The 21006-nt window shown below is 42.5% G+C and overlaps 1 protein-coding gene across 2 annotated transcripts in view; it reads left to right on the forward strand.

Moving 5' to 3' along the window:
* The first annotated feature begins 691 nt into the window (after positions 1-691).
* Positions 692-21006, forward strand: part of LOC139531968 (collectin-12-like) — a 66925-nt gene continuing 46610 nt past the window's right edge. The window contains exons 1-2 of one of the 2 annotated variants that reach the window (XM_071329012.1): positions 692-1224; positions 4946-4996. In XM_071329012.1, the coding sequence (XP_071185113.1) occupies positions 1218-1224; positions 4946-4996 (58 nt within the window). In that variant the 5' untranslated portion in view covers positions 692-1217. Of the gene's footprint in view, positions 1225-4935; positions 4997-21006 lie in introns of those variants that run through there. The other variant, XM_071329011.1, reaches the window with a different exon arrangement.

Here is a 21006-nt window from a genome sequence, read left to right on the forward strand (position 1 = left end):
CACATACACAATTAATGCTTTGTTCAATGTGGACTGAAGCGCCAAACGTAGGTGACTCCATATTACTTTGGGGCGTTTTAGACAAAACCCGAAACGCTGTGTGTACTAGTATCCCATTGACACTCAGTAAAACATGTGGCTTTAAGATAAGATAAAAGATACTAATTGCCTTGATGTCCTAATTAGCCTGAGAAGACCCTGTGTATTTGATCAGTGAACTGCATCTGCAGGGCAATGCCATTTCAGGGGCCACAAACCAAAGAGGGTAAGGTCTGTGTTCGGGTTCCCATTAGGCTGAATAAAATGGTCTGGCATTCCTAGCAACATTCCCAGCTGTGATAGTAGTAACTTCTCTCAAGGGTGATAATAGTTATTGGTGGTAGTGGAAACATACAACTTTATAAAAGAGTGGATGGATGGATTTTGAACATTCCAACTGTTTTGTCTAATATCCTATAAATACTACTTGAAGTGAGGAAGAATGCACCCAAAAATGCAGTGCACTGTCTAATGTCCCAGTCTGGTCCAGTGATGTTGGTTGAGCCCCCTCCGCAACCCCTTTGAAATGGTCTTTAATGAGTACCACATTTTTCACCCAGAGGACGCGATTGCCATCAAGCCAGTAATCTAATCTCATCTCCTGCTAGCAGCTCCACAAGGGTCTCAGAGTTCGCGCTGAAAGGCATCCTCACCTTTTCCCCTTTAAGGAGTGCGAGGAGTGGGGGGGAATCGGACAGATGTAGAACACACGTGGTTTGCTGCTAGAACGGGGCTCCAGACGCGGGACTTCCTTTGGCTTTGACATTTTTGTGGGTTTGTGATTGTGGCAGGCGCAGCGTACTGGAAAGAAGACATCAACAACCTAACACTATAGCCACGGGTGCATTTTACAGAGCTACACAAAATATTACGAATACGTGAACTTGTAACTTTCTCTCCCACGCACGCTACACATTTTATTCAACTATGTATGCAAATAACGGAACAATGACATTCTAACGGGAGGTTCGGGATGAACAAATAGCCTAACGGAGCGGTTCGTGCGCAATCATTACATTTTGAAGTTGGGGGAGCTGAACTTTTTGTGTACACGTTTAGTTTTCTGTTCTCCAAGCAACTGATTCAAATCTGCCCGGTTGGACGGAACTTTGAGATGCGCTAAAAGTGACATAGAGACTCTCATCTCTTCTACACTCCTAACATATTTATATAACGCCATGAAAGGTACAGTATGTGTTATGCAGTTACGTTCATCTTAAAATTGAGTTTTGAAACGTTTTGAAGTCGTAGCTAATCTATGATTTCGATGAATTCACGGTTTTCTGTATATGTGAGCGTGCGTGTTTATTCGTGCGTTGGGCTGTGTTGCACATCTGGATGAGATTAAGTGCCCGTGGTGTGGCGTTCAGCTGCGTTGTGAAATGACTTGGCCTTTCTCCGCCAGTCGCATCATTCTCTATAGCTGGACAATGAGAGAGTGGCTGTCTTTGTTTGATAATTTGGTCCTTGGTGATATGCCCTACATGTATGATAGCAGTGATATTTTTGGTCTAGGCTGCAGTAACATTATTAAAGTGAAATTTGAACCATATTTTACGCATGGAAGTGTATTTGCGTATTTGATTCTTTTTTGTGTTTTACATGGATCTGTCATTTTCTTCTTATAAATCGATGTATTCCATTATATAGTTATGTTATAGTTATGTTAACTCCCCTGCGAAACACCGTTTTGTTATCTTACCTGTGCGAAATAAAACTTAGTACGACCATGGTCGTACTCAGATAGATGTGTCTCTCAAATTCAAAAGTGATCAGGGAACAATATCACTGTAACAATTGCTGTAAGTTTCCAGCAAAAGATGTACATAGACCTACTGTAATTCTATATTACAGTACAGTACTGTAAAGAGCAATGCATTATGGGGGCTCAATTTGTGCCATATGCAAAAATTGCTCCGCCATTTCCTGGTTGCTAAAATTTGACTAGTTTGGTTAATTTCAATTTATGTGACAAAACAGGTATAGTGTGGAGAATCATTGTACCATCTAAACCGCTGTGGAATATATTTTCAATAATCAAAAAGATTGTATTTTCAGCTGTTTGAAGCTGGGGTACTAAACCGAAAGTAATTTAAGAACAGGAAGCAAAGAAATAGTGCACATAGAACAGATCGACCACTTCTTAGACTTGCTTTTAATGCAAATTACATATCTATAACTCACATTTTTATTTGAATTTGGTCACGTCACCCAAAAAGTTACATATTGCAGCTTTAACCATAAAGTACTGTATTGCTATGTTGTTGTATATTTATTGCAGCATTCTTGAAATTATGGTGAATTTTTTGAAAACTGTTGTGGGACGGGAAAGACTCGCAAACTCAACATATTTTTTAGGCGTGACTTGTAAGTGGCTATACTGTATTTGGCGCATCCGTTAGTGAGAACGCTGTAGCAATTGAACTGATATGTGGTCGAAGTTCCCTAATCATTCAATGTGTAAAGGGGACAGATCAGAGTGGCAGCAAATCTTAAACCTTTACTGGTTGAGTTTTTTGCCAAGTCCTTTTGGTCTGATTGGCGCTGTAATCACAGCCAGTTTGGAAGTCTTTGCAAGCGATATAAAACAACAAATATTCATAAATATTCTGTACTGTACAAATGCCTAGCAGCCAACCTGTTTGCACCAGTCCCATGTAATTACAGTAAAATACCAATATTACGATTACAGTAGCATTTACTTTCTTGTAGTATAGTAGGCACATTTTAAAGTATTATACTGTATCGTTGCTCGGATATTACAGTAACTTACAGGACACTGGTGGCAAGTTACTGTGAATATTACAGTAACGTGCTTTGCACTAGCCAGAGATGGGCAAAGATACATCAAAAGGTGCCTTGTTACAAATTCAAAATACCTTGAAGACCAATGTATCCTTAACTACAACAACATCCTCAGTAACTTTTCACTTGCTATTACTGTGATATGTTTTTTATTTCATCAACGTCATTTAGCACACACTCTTATCCAGAGTGACTTACAGTCAGTGCATTGAACTAAGGAAGATCAACAAGAACATATCACAATCATGGCAAGTTAAAAGATGATGTTACCATGACCGAAAATGTTGTTGTACTTAAGCGAGCACCTTGCAAGTTTATTTTTGTATTAGACAATACAAAATACATGTATTCTTATTAAACTGTTACAAAATACATACATTGTAGATCAGGCCAGTGAAATACAAATGACAAAATAGGTATTGTAAATATGGAAATATGGAAATACATGTAACAGAAATACTGCCTATCGTTGGCACTAGCTGCCTGGGCTGTAAATCTGCAACAGTTTACTAACCACTGTGCTTCCAGTAAATCATTGTAAATTCGAGGAATACAGCATGTTGCTGTAGTCAGGTGGTCCAGTAATATGCTGTGAATTTGTGTTTCAGTAAAGGTCATGTAAATCTACAGTAATTTACTGGCCTCTGTGCTGCCAGTAATTTACTGTACATTTACAGTAACCTACTAGCTACTCTGCTGCCAGTAATTTATTGTAAAAAATTACAGGAAATGTCTTACAGTGTAGAACATCTCATATGTCCATTTTGGACCACTCTGTCACACAGGTTGCATCCCAAATGGCGCCCTATTCTCTATGTAGTGTACTACCACCATCCTCAACCTCCTTCTCCCCTCCCCCCCACACTGCCCCGAGTCAAAACTGCATCTCTCCCTCTCTTACATCTGCTAGCCATTATCAGTGATGTTCTTATCTTTCTGCAGCCTCCCTGCGCTGGCTTCTAGTGTAGTGGAGTGCAGTGTAGTGTGGCAAAGTGTAATTAGGGTTTAAAGTCAACAACCCAGAGAAACCACAGCTTGTGGCTTTTACAGGCCCGAGTCCTCCTGTCTCCTTTCCACATAGAACGAGGCATTTGATGGGGAGTTATAGCCTCTATAACATACCATGATGATAAAGCTATGTGCTGAGTAAGGCCTATATATCCGCCGCAGAGAGAAAGACATTTGTGTAGTATCCTGGGCTGCAGCCTGTTGGTGTCCTGCATCCATTTGGTTACCTGGGTTACGTCTCAAATGGCACCCTATTCCCTTTATAGTGCACTACATTTGACTAGAGCCATGTAAGCCCTGGTTAAAAGTACTGCACGACGGGGGAAAAGGGTGCCATTGTGGACACATCCCTGGTGCTGCGTAATTCTTCAGACATGCCGGAAGTATCATATTATAAATATTCTGTGTCCGTTTAACTTTTATCACATACACTGGATTCACTGTGAAACACGGAGTGCTAAAGTGTGTACATATAACAGTCCCTCCAGGATCTGGCCATTTCTGTTGTGATAGTTGAGGCTGAAAATGCTTGATTATATTACAAGGTCTCTCAACCAGAGAGAACCATGGTAACAGAACAGTTATGGCGAGAACATTCTGTCCTGACCTTTGCTGAGGTGGGGTGGGGTACTCATTCCTCTGGCGAGTTGATATATTCAGAGTGTCAAATGTCCCCATTTAGTGCACTACTTTTGACCAGGGCCCATATACTATAGTAGTATAGGACCCTATATAGTAAGTAGGGTGCCATTTGGGATGCAGTAATACAGTGTATATGAAGGTTTATAGAGAGATTATATTTAGTTGATCATTTAAAACACAATACAACCACATCACAATGCATTTAAAATCATTGAGGGTGACACAAAACAAGTAAAAACAACGTATTTCCATTGTGGTAAATGTAGTGACACTGTTATCACCCCACGCAGTTGATTTCAGTGTGTGATGTGACTGTACCATATTCTTGATCTATATGGAGTTTTTGTTCTGGAACCAATGGAGTAGAGGCTACACGGTTCATTAGTTGCCGTGTGTGATTTTTCTCTCAGACCTCATGGTAACACATATGTCTCTGTTGTCATGCCCACAGACGATTTTGCAGACGAGGAGGAAGTACAGTCTTTTGGATACAAGAGGTTCGGTGAGTAGAGCACAACTCTCCTTACTGTCTTTACTCCCATCCCCTACTGAGAGAAATAGCAATCTCCCTTATCACCATCGAGTGATACTTTGCATGCATCTCACATGGCAACTTATTCCCTATGAAGTGCACTACCCATAGGGCTATGGGTGAAAAGTAATGCATCATATAGGGAATAGGGATAGACACAAGGCAGTCTGTCTCCCCACTGCCTTTGGGTCAGGGGGTCAGTGATGCGTTCCTGTCTGGACCGTGCAGGGTTAAACACAACAGCTAATTCTGGCTGACAGCGTGTGCGATCCAACCCCGCCACTGGTCCAAAAGCAGCAATCACAGCTTGCTTGGGTCAGGATGTCACAACTTCATAAACACACATACACTCATAGATAGACATACACACACCGTGCACACTCACACTCTCAAACATACATACAGAGTAAAAGAGAGAAGAGGGAGACAGAAACACCCCTCCTGGGAGGGAGGGAGAGAGAGAGAGAGAGAGAGAGAGAGAGGAGAGAGGAGAGAGAGAGAGAGAGAGAGGAGAGAGGAGAGAGGAGAGAGGAGAGAGAGAGAGAGAGAGATCACAGCAAAATCACAGTCTAACTGAACAGAACAATCCTCAATCATGAGGCATCGAGGCCGAAGGAACTGCACAATCAATATTAAGAAATGCTATAGATGGAAGGAATGTAGTGTAGAAATCTACCAAAAACAAATTCAATCCCTTTTAGATGACTTCCTGGACAAAACATGTCACTCTATTAGTGAAGATGTAAACTTGGCGTTAGAAAGTGTAAACAGTATATTTGACCTTTCAGCTTCCCTATCAAATAAAACAAATGCAAGTAGACAACCTAAGAAAATGAAATAAATGACAAATGGTTTGATGAAGAATGAAAAATCTAAGAAAGAAACTGAGAAACCATTCTAACCACAAACATAGATACCCAGAAAACCTGAGTCTACACTTTCACTATTGTGAATCACTAAAACAATACAGAAATACAGTACGGAAAAAGAAGGAACAGCACGTCAGAAATCAGCTCAATGTAATTGAAGAGTCCATAGAATCTAACCACTTCTGGGAGAATTGTAACACACTAAACAAACAACAACATGAAGAGTTATCTATCCAAAACAAAGATGTGTGGATTAACCACTTCTCTAATTTTTTTGGCTCTATAACAAAGAACAGAAAAGAAAAACATACATATACATGATCAATTTCAAATCTTAGAATCAGCTTTTAAAGACTACTAGAACCCACTGTATTCTCCAATTACATTTAATGAACTACAGGACAAAATACAAACCCTCCAACCCAAAAAACCTGTGGTATCCTACATGAAATGATCAAATATACAGACCACAAATTCCAATTGGCTATACTTAAGCTCTTTAACATCATCCACAGCTCTGGCATCATCCACAATATTCAGAACCAAGGACTGATAACCCCAATGCACAAAAGTGGAGACATATTTGACACCAGTAACTACCGTTTGATATGCGTCAACAGCAACCATGGGAAAATCCTCTGCATTATCATTTCATTAACAGCAGACTTGTACATTTCCTCAGTGAAAACAATGTACTGAGCAAATGTCAAATTGGCTTTTTACCAAATTACCATATTCACCCTGCACACCCTAACTGACAAACAAACAAACCAAAACAAAGGCAAAGTCTTCTCATGCTTTGTTGATTTCAGAAATTAAATTTGGCATGAGAGTCTGCTATACAAGTTGATGGAAAGTGGTGTTGGGGGAAAAACATACGACATTATAAAATCCATGTTCAGAAACAACAAGTGTGCGGTTAAAATTGGCAAAAAACACACATTTATTTCCACAGGACCATGGTGTGAGACAGGGTTGCAGCTTAAGCCCCACATTCTTCAACATATACAGTTGAAGTCAGAAGTTTACATACGCCTTAGCCAAATACATTTAAACTCAGTTTCACAATTCCTGACATTTAATACAAGTAAAAATTCACTGTCTTAGGTCAGTTAGGATCACCATGTTATTTTAAGAATGTGAAATGTCAGAATAATAGTAGAGAGAATGATTTATTTCAGCTTTAATTTCTTTCATCACATTCCCAGTGGGTCAGAAGTTTACATACACTCAATTAGTATTTGGTAGCATTGCCATTAAATTGTTTAACTTGGGTCAAACGTTTCAGGTAGCCTTTCACAAGGTTCCCACAATAAGTTGGGTGAATTTTGGCCCCTTCCTCCTGACAGAGCTGGTGTACCTGAGTCAGGTTTGTAGGCCTCCTTGCTCGCACACGCTTTTTCAGTTCTGCCCACAAATGTTCTATAGGATTGAGGTCAGGGCTTTGTGATGGCCACTCCAATACCTTGACTTTGGAAGTATGCTTGGGGTCATTGTCCATTTGGAAGACCCATATGCAACCAAGCTTTAACTTCCTGACTGATGTCTTGAGATGTTGCTTCAATATATTCACATAATTTTCCTGCCTCATGATGCCATCTATTTTGTAAAGTGCACCAGTCCCTCCCTTAGCAAAGCACCCCCACAACATGATGCTGCCACCCCTGTGCTTCACGGTTGAGATGGTGTTCTTCGGCTTGCAAGCTCCCCCTTTTTCCTCCAAACATAACGATGGTCATTATGGCCAAACAGTTATATTTTTGTTTCATCAGACCAGAGGACATTTCTCCAAAAAGTACAATCTATGTCCCCATGTGCAGTTGCAAACCGTAGTCTGGCTTTTTTATGGAGGTTATGGAGCAGTGGCTCCTTCCTTGCTGAGCGGCCTTTCAGGTTATGTCTATATAGGGCTCATTTTACTGTGGATATAGATACTTTTGTACTTGTTTCCTCCAGCATCTTCACAAGTTCCTTTGCTGTTGTTCTGGGATTGATTTGCACTTTTCGCACCAAAGTAAGTTAATCTCTAGGAGACAGAGCGCGTCTCCTTCCTGAGCGGTATGACGTGTGCGTCATGGTGTTTATACTTGCGTGCTATTGTTTGTACAGATGAACGTGGTACCTTCAGGCATTTGGAAATTGCTCCCAAGGATGAACCAGACTTGTGGAGGTCTACAATTTCTTTTCTGAGGTCTTGGCTGATTTCTTTTGATTTTCCCATGATGTCAAGCAAAGAGGCACCGAGTTTGAAGGTAGGCCTTGAAATACATCCACAGGTACACCTCCAATTGACTCAAATTATGTCAATTAGCCTATCAGAAGCTTCTAAAGTCATGACATCATTTTCTGGAATTTTCCAAGCTGTTTAAGGCCACAGTCAACTTAGTGTATGTAAACTTCTGACCCATTGGAATTGTGATACAGTGAATTATAAGTGAAATAATCTGTCTGTAAACAATTGTTGGAAATATTACTTGTCATGCACAAAGTAGATGTCCTAACCGACTTGCCAAAACTATAGTTTGTTAACAAGAAATTTGTGAAGTGGTTGAAAAACAAGTTTTAATGACTCCAACCTAAGTGTATGTAAACTTCCGACTTCAACTGTAAATCAACGCATTGGCAAGGGCACTAGAAAAGTCTGCAGCACCCAGCCTCACCCTACTAGATTCTGAAGTCAAATGTTTGCTGACGATTTGGTGCTTCTGTCCCCAACCAAGGAGGGCCTACAGCAGCACCTAGATCTTCTGCTCCGATTCTGTCCGACCTGGTTCCTGACATTAAATCTCAGAAAGACAAAAATAATGGTGTTCCAAAAAAGGTCCAGTTGCCAGGACCACAAATACAAATTCCATCTAGACACTGTTGCCCTAGAGCGCACAAAAAACAATACATACCTCGGCCTAAACATCAGCGCCACAGGTAACTTCCACAAAGCTCTGAACGATCTGAGAGTCAAGGCAAGAAGGGCCTTCTTTGCCATCAAAAGGAACATAAAATTCAACATACCAATTAGGATCTGGCTAAAAATACTTGAATCGATTATAGAACCCATTACCCTTTATGGTTGTGAGGTCTGGGGTCCTCTCACCAATCAAGTGTTCACAAAATGGGACAAACACCAAATTGAGATTGCATGCAGAATTCTGCAAAAATATCCTCAGTGTGCATCGTAGAACACCAAATAATGATTGCAGTAGAATTAGGCCGATACCCACTAATGATCAAAATATAGAAAAGAAACGTTAAATTCTACAACCACTTAAAAGGAAGCGATTCCCAAACCTTCCATAACAAAGCCATCACCTACAGAGAGATGAACCTGGAGAAGAGTCCCCTATGCAAGCTGGTCCTGGGCAGTGGTGGAAAAATTACCCAGTTGTCATAGAGTAAAAGTAAAGATACCTTAACAGAAAATTACTCAAGTAAAAGTGAAAGTCACCCAGTAAAATGCTACTTGAGTAAATGTCTAAAAGTATTTGGTTTTAAATATACTTAAGTATCAAAAGTAAATGTAAATGCAAAAATATACTTAATTATTGAAAGCAAAAGTATAAATCATTTAAAATTCCCTATATTAAGCAAATCAGATGGCCACATTTTCAAGTTTTTTTTATTTAACGATAGCCAGGGGCACTCCAACACTCAGACATCATTTATAAACGATGCATGTTAGTCAACCAGATGAGTCCACCAGATCAGAGGCAATAGGGATGACCAGGGATGCTCTCTTGATAAGTGCATGAATTCAACCATTTTCCTGTCCTGCTAGCCATTCAAAATGTAACGAGTACTTTTGGGTGTCAGAGAAAATGTATGGAGTATAAAGTACATACTTGTCTTTAGGAATGTAGTGAAGTTAAAGTAAAAGTTGTCAAATATATAAATAGTAAAGAAAAGTACAGATACCCCCAAAAACTACTTAAGTAGTACTTTAAATTATTTTTACACTACTGGTCCTAGGGCTCTGTTCACAAACAAACAGACCTCACAGAGCCCCTGGACAGCAACACAATCAGACCCAACCAAATCATGAGAAAACAAAAACATTACTACACATTGGAAAGAATTAAACATAAAAACAGAGCAAACGAGAATGCTATATGGCCCTTAAGAGAGTACACAGTGGCAGAATACCTGACCACTGTGACTGACCCAAACTTTAGGAAAGCTTTGACTACGTACAGACTTAGTGAGCATAGCCTTGCTTTTGAGAATGGCTGCCGTAGGCAGACCTGGCTCTCAAGATAAGACAGGCTATGTGCACACTGGCCACACTTCCTAACCTCCTGCCAAATTTATGACCATATTAGAGAAACATATTTCCCTCAGATTACACAGATCCACAAAGAATTTGAAAATGAATCCAATTTTGATAAATTCCTTTATCTCTTGGTTGAAATGCCACAGTGTATCATGACACAAGGCGAGACCCAGATGTAGACACAGGAGGCAGATGGTTGGAGTCTTACAATATTTATTAATCCAATAGGTAAGGCAAGAGAATGGTCATGGACAGCCAAAAGGGTCAAAACCAGTTCAGAGTCCAAAAGGTACCGAAGGGCAGGCAGGATGAAAAGTAGTCCAGAGTCAGGCAGGGGTCAAAACCGGGAAGACTAGCAAAAAGAGACTAGCAAAAGGAGAACGGGGAAAAACACACCGGTTGACTTGACTAACATACAAGACAAACTGGCACCGAGAGACAGAAAACACAGGGATAAATACACTGGCGAAAATAAGCGACACCTGGAGGGGGTGGAGACAATCACAGGAACAGGTGAAACAGATCAGGGCGTGACACAGTGTGCCATCACAGCAGCAAGATTTGTGACCTGTTGCCACAAGAAAAGGGCAACCAGTGAAGAACAAACACCATTGTAAATACAACCCATATTTATGTTTATTTATTTTCCCTTTTTTACTTTAACTAGTTGCACATCGTTACAACACTGTATATAGACATAGTATGACATTTGAAATGTCTTTATTCTTTTGGAACTTTTGTGAGTGTAATGTTTACTGTTAATGTTTTATTGTTTATTTCACTTTAGTTTATTATCTATTTCACTTGCTTTGGCAATGTAAACATATGTTTACAATGCTAATAAAGCCCCTTGAATTGAATTGAATTGAGAGACGGAGAGAGAGAGAGAGTGTACTCCGCCATTGTTCTGTTGATCCAAAGAGTCTGGAGAATGTTGCTTCAGTCCAGAATTAGTCATCCACACATAGTGTGACTCAGGTCCATCAGGGAGGATGGAGTGATGAAGGGAGGAATGATCCCCATGTTTACCCCGGCACCAGTGGAGACGAACTCAAAACTGTGCTAAAACACAATCTCTCTCATCAAAGTGTCACCTGAGAGGAAGCATCCTGTTTGTGTTTGTGTGAGCGCGCTGCATCGCGAGACGCTAACCCTCCACTCATTGGATGTGTCCAAAATGGCACCCTATTCCCTATGTAGTGCACTACTCTTGACCAGAGCCCTATGGAAGTTTAAAGGGTGCCAATTTGGACGCATCCGGACTAGACGAGAGCTCTTAGGGAACGAGGCCAAATAGCAAAGGCCAGTTTCGCTTTTACATTTATGTAAATGAACTCTGGACATGTGTAAGGCCTCGTAGGAGCAGAGAAGAGCCAGGCTGAGGAGAGGAGCTGCTGAACTCTGTGCAACCCAACCAGGGAGGGGATTCTGCTCTTGGCCCTGGGAGGACTATGCTAAAAGTAGTGCACTATACAGGGAATAGGGTTTCTATTTGGGACGCAGGCAATGGCAGCTGTTGGCCTGGCCTACCATGCTCTTATAGGCACGTCTCCTCACTCTGGAGCTGTTATTGTACAAAATAACTATTTGCATGATGATCATTAAGTGCAGTGCTTGTAACTTTTAAACTATAGTGTAAATGAACCATTTCTTTTTCTCTATGCCTAGCTTGAGTATTAAACCCCTGAAGCGTAATGTGTTTTCATAGGGTTGTTCACTGCTACATGTAACCGGTGTGTACCCCTCTCCATCAGGTTCAATGGAGAGGGGTGTCTTCTAAACTGCTTAGGGGAGACTCTCAACCGACATTGTACGACTTTACCCCGGAGTTTGGCCTAAAGACATAGACTTTGGTGATTCCAACTATGAGGCCCAAAAATACACTACATGACCAAATGTATGTGCTCGTCGAACGTTTCATTCCAAAATCATCGGATTTAATATGGAGTTGGTCCACCCTTTGCTGCAATACCAGCCTCCACTCTTTTGGGAAGGCTTTACACTCATTGCTGTGAGGACTTGCTTCCTTTCAGCCACAAGAGCATTAGTGAGGTCGGGCACTGATGTTGGGCGATTAGGCCTGGCTCGCAGTTGGCGTTCCAATTCATCCTAAAGATGTTCGATGGGGTTGAGGTCAGGGCTCTGTGCAGGCCAGTCAAGTTCTTCCACACCGATCTCGACGAACCATTTCTATATGGACCTCGCTTTGTGCACGGGGCATTTTCATGCAGAAACAGGAAAGAGCCTTCCCCAAACTGTTGCCACAAAGTTGGAAGCACAAGATCGTCTAGAATGTATTTGTATGCTGTAGTGTTAAGATTTCCCTTCCCTGGAACTAAGGGGCCTAGCCCGAACCATGAAAAACAGCCCCAGACCATTATTCCTCCTCCACCAACATACAGTACAGTACAGTTGGCACTATGCATTCAGGCAGGTAGTGCTCTCCTGGCATCCACCAAACCCAGATTTGTCCGTCGGACTGCCAGATGGTGAAGTGTGATTCATCACTCCAGAGAACTCATTTCCACTGCTCCAGAATCCAATGGCGGCAAGCTTTACACCACTCCAACCGATGCTTGGCATTGCGCATGGTGATCTTAGGCTTGTGTGCGGCTACTCAGCCATGGATACCCATTTAATTAAGCTTCCGACGAACAGTTCTTGTGCTGACGTTGCTTCCAGAGGCAGTTTGGAACTTGGTAGTGAGTGTTGCATTTTTACCCGCTATGTAGTTCCGCACTTGGCGGTCCTGTTCTGTTAGCTTGTGTGGCCTACCACTCCGCGGCTGAGCCATTGTTGCTCCTAGATGTTTCCACTTTACAAAGGTGACATTCTATGACGGTGCCACGTTGAAAGTCACTGAACCCTTCAGAAAGGCCATTCTACTGCCAGTGTTTGTCTATGGAGATTCAATGGCTGTGTGCTCGATTTCTTTCCACCTGTCAGCCACGGGCGTAGCTGAAATAGCCAAATCCACTCATTTGAAGGGGTGTCCACTTACTTTTGTATATATTGTGTAGTATACCCTGGCCCCAAAAAATACCTATTCCACTGTGGCACTGGTGTTGTCCTGGTGTTATACTAGGGACATTGTCCTCAAAATGGTATAGTCTGGGATGGGGGTGATTTTACAATACGATGTCTCACTGAAAGTGAAAGGGATGATTGTGAAAGTTTTTCTGTCCCTTTTGTTTACCTTGTCTGTCTCAAGTTGTTTATCAGACTTCCTCCTCGAGTGTGTCCTTCCGTTTAACCTCTTTTGGGGAATTCCAGTCATTTTGGGACTACGGCTGGCAATAGTAGTCCCAGTGTTCTCATGAAATGCAGGCTGATCCGTAAGGCAGGTATTCGCAGAGCATTGAGCCAACCACCTTTTTCGACCTTTTTTCCAGCATATCCAAACTCTCTCAGGACAAGATGGCTGAATTTCAGAGTGAGAGCGAGGAGAGTGAACTCAAGCTTACCTCAGGCATTCTTTCCAGCACAAAGACCTTGGGATCGTCATATTAAAAGCTAGAAGGTGTAATATCAACACACATGTCCCACTAACATTTTGTGACCACATGTTGAAATGTGTATATGTGCTTTTGGTGGAGTCTTGACACAAGTACTGACATATGTGCGGAGTCACCCAGATAACCATTGAACTCTCTTTCTCTTTTTTCTGTGTTCGAAGAAGCCGAGCGGATATGACCTTGGGTTTATGCAAAGATACATATTCAACAGATCTTCTTTTTACTGTTTCTCCTTTTGCCGTCTGTCTTTTCCACTTCTCCCTCTCACACACACGCATGGGCTGAGTGAATTCATATGGTATTCCCATCAGTCTCTCCTCTGCCAAATTGAAGCCAGCTCAAAATTACCTCCCTAGTCCTCAAGGTTTCGGACATATTTATTTTTCTGTGGGTGGTTGACATAGGAAGGCCATTAGCTTTTCGGCCGAACCCCCACATCTCCTTTTAAATCTGTGGATAAAGGAGGATTTGTCATGGGCCTTCTTGGCCTTCAATCACCAACCTGGGCATCAATACCTTCAGATCTTCTGCTGCCAGCTACTGATGTGGATGAGTGAGCTCAGTATGACTTTTTATTGGTGGGCTTTCATGTGTGAGTTTCCAGGTACAGGAGAGTAAAGGCTGGGAACAGCCAGAGAAGAACACGTAGATAAGTAATTGCTGTAAGCAGCTGTCCCGGTGGGTGGACTCCTGGGGCTTGAGGTCTGAGGTCTAGGTTTGAGGGTTTCTCTTTAAACGAGACCCAAATGACACCCTATTCCCTAGTGCACCGTGAAGGAAATAGGGTGCCATTTGGGACGAAGACTTCTTCTTCTCCCACACATCTGGGTTTCTGGAGTCCGCGCCAGGTGTCCTGCGGACGGCGTGAAGTCCAGAGTGTGCTGATCAGTTTCCTGCACTTGTTATGGTTTCACTCCCAGTCGGCACGGCCTGGTACATTCCAGGAGAGAGGTGCGGCGGCGGTGCTGGAGGCAGTGCCCGGGCCCAGCTGTGTCAGCAGCAGCAGTACACCAGCCGTACTGGTGGTTTCACTCCAATGGGACGCACCGCACACAACCCTCCCCTACCCAGCCTCACCCCTTCTCCGACTCGCCCTCTTCCTATCCTCACCATCTCATCTCACGAGTGTCCCTGCCCCACGCTTGGTGAAGTGTGAAAAGGAGCTAGTCAATGTCAGACGACGTTGACGTTGAATGAGGCGTAGCGTGCCACTGAATCCTTCCCATTGATCCCAAGGAATTAAGCTGCGTCTTCAATCTGCCGGTGCTACGCAGTGTTAGGCAGCACTATGAAGGAGTGGAATGCACTTTTAGGTGGTTTTCTTCTCTTACTGAAGTTCAATCGATCGATCGATCAATCAAACGTATTTCTAAAGCCCTTTTCACATCAGAAGTTGTGGCGTTGCAGTATAACTCCCCTGTCCCCATATTGCTCTCTCTGTTAAAAGCCTATGGTTGGTTTTGATGACCCTTTATTGTTGAAGGAATGCCATAAATGTGCTTACCACGCCCTCTGCCTTCAAGGGGGCGGCAGCGTAGCCTAGTGGTTAGAGCGTTGGACTCGATCAAATCAAATCCCCGAGCTGACAAGGTACAAATCTGTCGTTCTGCCCCTGAACAAGGCAGGTAACCCACTGTTCCTAAGCCGTCATTGAAAATAAGAATTTGTTCTTAACTGACTTGCCTAGTTAAGTAAATAAATAAAAAGGGGTTCATTTGTGCCATAGGGGGCAGAGGGAGTCCCCCAGACTCTTGGGTTGTTACTCTTTCAACGTGTTTATTCTCTCTTCGTCTCTGTTTTCCCCTCTCTTTTAATGTGCATGCTTTTCGCCCGTAATACATTTTGATTGTCCTTTGGTTGTGTTCAAACAGTTTGGAGATGGCTTAATTACATTTACGCTCATTGCATAAGTAAAATATTCCATGGCCATGCCCTCGTTGACACTTTTCCTACGAGAAGATATTTTAAATTCTCAGTGAATGTCAAATCAAATCAAATCAAATTGTATTTGTCACATGCGCCAAATACAACAGCAGTGAAATGCTTACTTACAAGCCCTTATTAATTAAAGAGCAGCAGTAAATAACAGTAGCAGGGCTATGTACAGGGGGTACCGGTACAGAGTCAATGTGTCAATGTGCGGGGCGACCGGTGTTGAGGAAATGTAGGTAGAGTTATTAAAGTGGCTATGCATAGATAATAACAGAGAGTAGCAGCAGCGTGGGGGGGGGGGGGGGGGAGGGGCAATACTCTTCTACAATGAAGTTAAAAAAATTATGAGGATAACTCTTTGACATAGCGAGAACCAACAGAGCGAAAGATATAAAAGAGAGCCAGGCCAATGTTTCGATTGGCTCGCTCGTGGTCAAACCCTACTAGTAATTACACACATCTTAAAAGACGTTTTAAACCAACCGCTTCACAATGCATACATTTTGCATAGTCAGACTCTGAAACCAGAAAACTAAGACACAGGATTGACCTGAGAGGCCAAAACTACACACTTAACCTGACCGGACCGGGTGACCACGTGACTGCGTACGTACGGTCATCCACCTGTGCACCTCCTGGTGAACAGCAGTGAAAGCAGGGAGAGATGGGAAGGGAAAGTACTTATGGAAGTCACCCAGGGACACGGCTACAAACCTGAGGCTCAACCTTGCAAAACCTTCCTGCAGGCCAGAGAGAAAAGAGAGGGAGAAGAGAATGAGAGAACAGAAGAAAGAAGGAGAGAGAGAAAAAAGAGAAAGAGGAGAGAGAGTGCCAGTGGATGAAGAATGAGTAAGAAAGAGAGAAGGAAGGAGAGAGAAAGAGAAACAGAGTGAATGTTTAGTTAGCGGAGGGGGGTGGAAAACCATAAATCTCTAGCTGAAAGACCGAAGCATAAAATGTACAACCAGTCGTTAAAGAGAACAGGACAAGTTCTTAATTCCACATCTCCGGCTCAATGCAAAATATTTGAGGTTGTCTTACGTATTCCTTTCTCTGTCCGGAGAATAAACCAATACGAGTAAGAAGCTGAGGCTGAGGCCCTCATGGAGCCTCAGTCAGGATGTATACAAGGACGTACCTGCTCTGGTAAAGGAGAATCCTACACCCGTAGAGAGACAGAGGGATGGGAGAGAGAAAGAAGCATGGGGGGAATAACAGAGGGATGGGGAGAGAGATAACATTGATGGGGAGTATGAGCAAGAAGAACAAGAGGTGTTGAGAGGGAGTGGGGGGCTCAACCCGGGAGAGAGGATGGGAGTGAAAATGAAGAGTGAAGACAAGTTGAAGGAAAACAGGGCTGATGAAAGACAGGAGCAGGAAGGGAAAAGGGAGCTCTTTGTGGGGAGATAAGAATGTCCAATATCTAGTTACACTGTGTGTGTGTGTGTGTGTGTGTGTGTGTGTGTGTGTGTGTGTGTGTGTGTGTGTGTGTGTGTGTGTGTGTGTGTGTGTGTGTGTGTGTGTGTGTGTGTGTGTGTGTGTGTGTGTGTGTGTGTGTGTGCGCGTGTGCGTGTGTGTGAAGGAGTGAGTGTTCTTCCTTACTCGGGGAGATTCAGCTGATATGTTGATATGAAGCATGACCTGCAGATCATTTGTCCATTCACATGTTGCAACTCCTATACACAGTTCTTACATGTCTAATTCTAAGCTATGATGTGTAGCCACATTGATATGGACAGTGATGTGCTGGCTATTTTCCTTCAATGGCTAAATAGCGTTAAAGCGACCCCTTGTTTTTAATGTTTTTATCATCTTTTTTATTATCTTTCATGACATACTTTGGCTTTCTTTTCTCATGCATTCACGTTCTCCCTCAGACAGACACGCTCTCCAGACAGTCATAACTTACTCCTATCGATTTGGAATCTCCCATGACGATCGGAAACCAGGCAAGAGTGCCAAGTGAAAAATGGCCTAATATCATAAAGGACATTCATCTTTTCTTTCCAGAGAGACCTCCACCCATGGGCTCATCACCAAATCAGAGGCTGCATCTGAACGGGTTCCCTATTCCCTATAGAGTGCACTACTTTTGACCACAGCCCTATGTGCCCTGGTCAAAAGTCGTGCACTGCACACGGAGTAGTGTGCCACTTGGGACAGAGCCTTCATACCAAAACAGCGAACAAAATATTGTAGGTAGAAGAAAACAGTGAGTAGAAAAACAGATTTCTTGGGTCCAGAGACTATCAATTTTGGCAAAAACAAGGTTGAAAGGTTTTCATAGATTTGGCACCCTTTGTCTCCTGTACAACCAAAATGGCCACCAAATGCGTTAGAATAAGCTTATCTTTTGCTCCATCAGCAGAATTAAGGAGTAGGTGGTGTTAATTGAGGCGTCAAAGTGAAGATTTGGAATTTAGGGTGAACAGTGATTTTTTTTTGCCATAGTAACACATTAAACTGATGCTTAAACCTGATTTAAATTGAATTTGGTAATCCAGAGTGTCAGTGACTCTGGCTCACCACACACATTCATGCACACACTGACGAGCACACGCACACAGACACACACAGCGAGACACAGGCACATGCACACATGCATGAATGCACGCACACAGACACACACACACAAATGCAAGAACACACACACACACCATAATATCCCCATCGTGTCCTTGGACTGACCCATGTACATCGATTTTCTTCTTTTTGAATTAGGTTCAATATTGCCTCCTTTTGAGAACCATTTTAGAGGTTTTCCACGCAGGGGATCTGTATCTCCCAAAATGTATTATAAAATAGCAAGTACACTCAACAAAAATATAAAGGCAGCATGTAAAGTGTTTCATGAGCTGATATGAAAGATCCCAGGGACAATAAAAGGCCACTCTAAAATGTGCAGTTGTGTCACACAACACAATGCCACAGATGTCTCAAGTTTTGAGGCAGCGTGCAATTGGCATGCTGACTGCAGGAATGTCCACCAGAGCTGTTGCCAGAGAATGTAATGGTCATTTCTCTACCATAAGCCGCCTCCAACGTCGTTTTAGAGAATTTGGCAGTACGTCCAACCGGCCTCACAACCGCAGACCACATGGATGGCATTGTGTGGGCGAGCGGTTTGCTGATCTCAATGTTGTGAACAGAGTACCCCATGGTGGTGGTGGGATTATGGTATGAGCAGGCATAAGCTATGGACAATGAACACAATTGCATTTTATCGATGGCAATTTGAATGCACAGAGATACCGTGACGAGATCCTGAGGCCCATTGTAGGGCCATTTATCCGCCACCATCACCTCGTGTTTCAGCATGATAATGCACGGCCCCATGTCGCAAGGATCTGTACACAATTCCTGGAAGCTGAAAATGTCCAAGTTCTTCCATGGCCTGCATACTCACCAGACATGTCACCCATTGAGCATGTTTGGGATGCTCTGGATTGATGTGTACGACAGCGTGTTCTCGCCAATATTCAGCAACTTCGCACAGCCATTGAAGAGGAGTGGGACAACATTCCACAGGCCACAATCAACAACCCGATCAACTCTATGCGAAGGAGATGTGTCGCGTTGCATGAGGCAAATGGTGGTCACACCAGATACTGACTGGTTTTCTGATCCACACCCCTAACTTTTTAAGGTATCTCTGACCAACAGATGCATATCTGTATTCCCAGTCAGGTGAAATCCATAGATTAGGTCCTAATGAATTAATTTCAGTTGGCTGATTTCCTTATATGAACTGTAACTCCGTAAAATCTTTGAAATTGTTGCATGTTTTTGTTCAGTATAGAAGCCTATTACACTTGGCAAGCAGGCAGTCCTTTGTACTTGAGACCTGCCTACTATACTGGAAGCCTACATACTCTGTCTTTAAAATTATGTAATGCTGTGTGTGTGTGTGTGTGTGTGTGTGTGTGTGTGTGTGTGTGTGTGTGTGTGTGTGTGTGTGTGTGTGTGTGTGTGTGTGTGTGTGTGTGTGTGCGTGTGCGTGCGTGTGTGTGTGCGATGATGATGAATTTGGGGATTCTAATTTCTACTGGTTTAGTAGAAACTACCAATGCAAATCCTAAATCTGTTTTGGGAAGTTTGAAACATTAATGAAAGAAAGAAATTGACTCAGCCAGATGCCAAGATCAACCTACTGCTTCCTGGTTTAGAAAAACAGCTGAAGTGGAGAAGATGATGTATATTCTGGTCCAAATCCCAGTCAAACCCATAATGACTATCACATTCTCAGACGTGGCCAAGACTGAGACGGAGAGAATTTGCAGTTATATTTTATTTTTCTAAACCCAGTATACCTGTTTTTGCTTGCTCTGCATATCCCACCACTGCAAATGCAAAGGGGTGGGTTTACGACAATGACACGAGGAAACACAATTTTCAGAATGACAGTTGGCATGAGTCAACGTTTTTTTAACGTGAGTTGGCCTGTTTTTCCAAAATCACTTCTTTTATAGTATTGTGTCCTCATCTTAGTCAGATCTCTCAACATCCGGTCAGGCCTCGTCAGCTCTGTCATTTGCTGAAAAATACCACTTATGCACGTAGAACAGAGGTGCATTCAACAAGGGATATAGTTTGTTAACGTTAGCTGTTAGGCCGTCATTGTAAATAAGAATGTGTTCTTAACTGACTTGCCTAGTTAAATAAAGGTACAATAATAATGTTGACAAAAGAAAAGCTAACATATTCCATTTGTTTTGTGTTAGCCGCGACCGTTCGCTAACGTTAGCTAACAGTCTGAGAAGATAGTGTGTGGCGAATGTGAGTGTCTAAACTGACGCTAAATACAATCAAGTGGCCATGTAAACTTTCTATATTTAGTAGGAATAGCCAAGTCGTTTTCAGTTTGAATACTCTCTAAAAAGCCACAGTAATCGTTACAAAAAGTAGCTGTTTGATGTTTCACCGTAACATTTTGGAATGTTCATTAAAGTCGTTCAACTGAAATTGTTACTCTGGCAACATGTTCGCTGCAAACAGAGGCCTTGTTGAACTCTCCTTGTTGAGCTCTCAACTTCACAGACTTGTGAGGTCACTTCTGTTACTTATTTTTCCAAAAATGTTATCCTAAAAGGTCAGTGCCCTGACCTGTATACATAAGGCTTGGACATTGTTTTTATCACTGAAAATATTTGTTCAGAGAGTTTAGAGTGAGGAGTGTTCTCTTCAGCTCATCCTTCAACTTGTCCTCACGAATACTAAACTACCAGACTACTCCATAGTAAGTTATCTAATTTGAACACAATTTTGTCTGTTGTTGATTAGCGTGTGTTCCAGTAAGTGGTATTTACTTGGCATGAATCGCAAGCCCAGATGTCTGACAGTCAGATGTCTGCACTGGATCCCTCGTCTCTAATAGGCTAAACCAAGGTTTTCCGGCGGAGA

Source organism: Salvelinus alpinus, chromosome 10 (assembly GCF_045679555.1).
Source record: "Salvelinus alpinus chromosome 10, SLU_Salpinus.1, whole genome shotgun sequence".
NCBI lineage: Eukaryota > Metazoa > Chordata > Actinopteri > Salmoniformes > Salmonidae > Salvelinus > Salvelinus alpinus.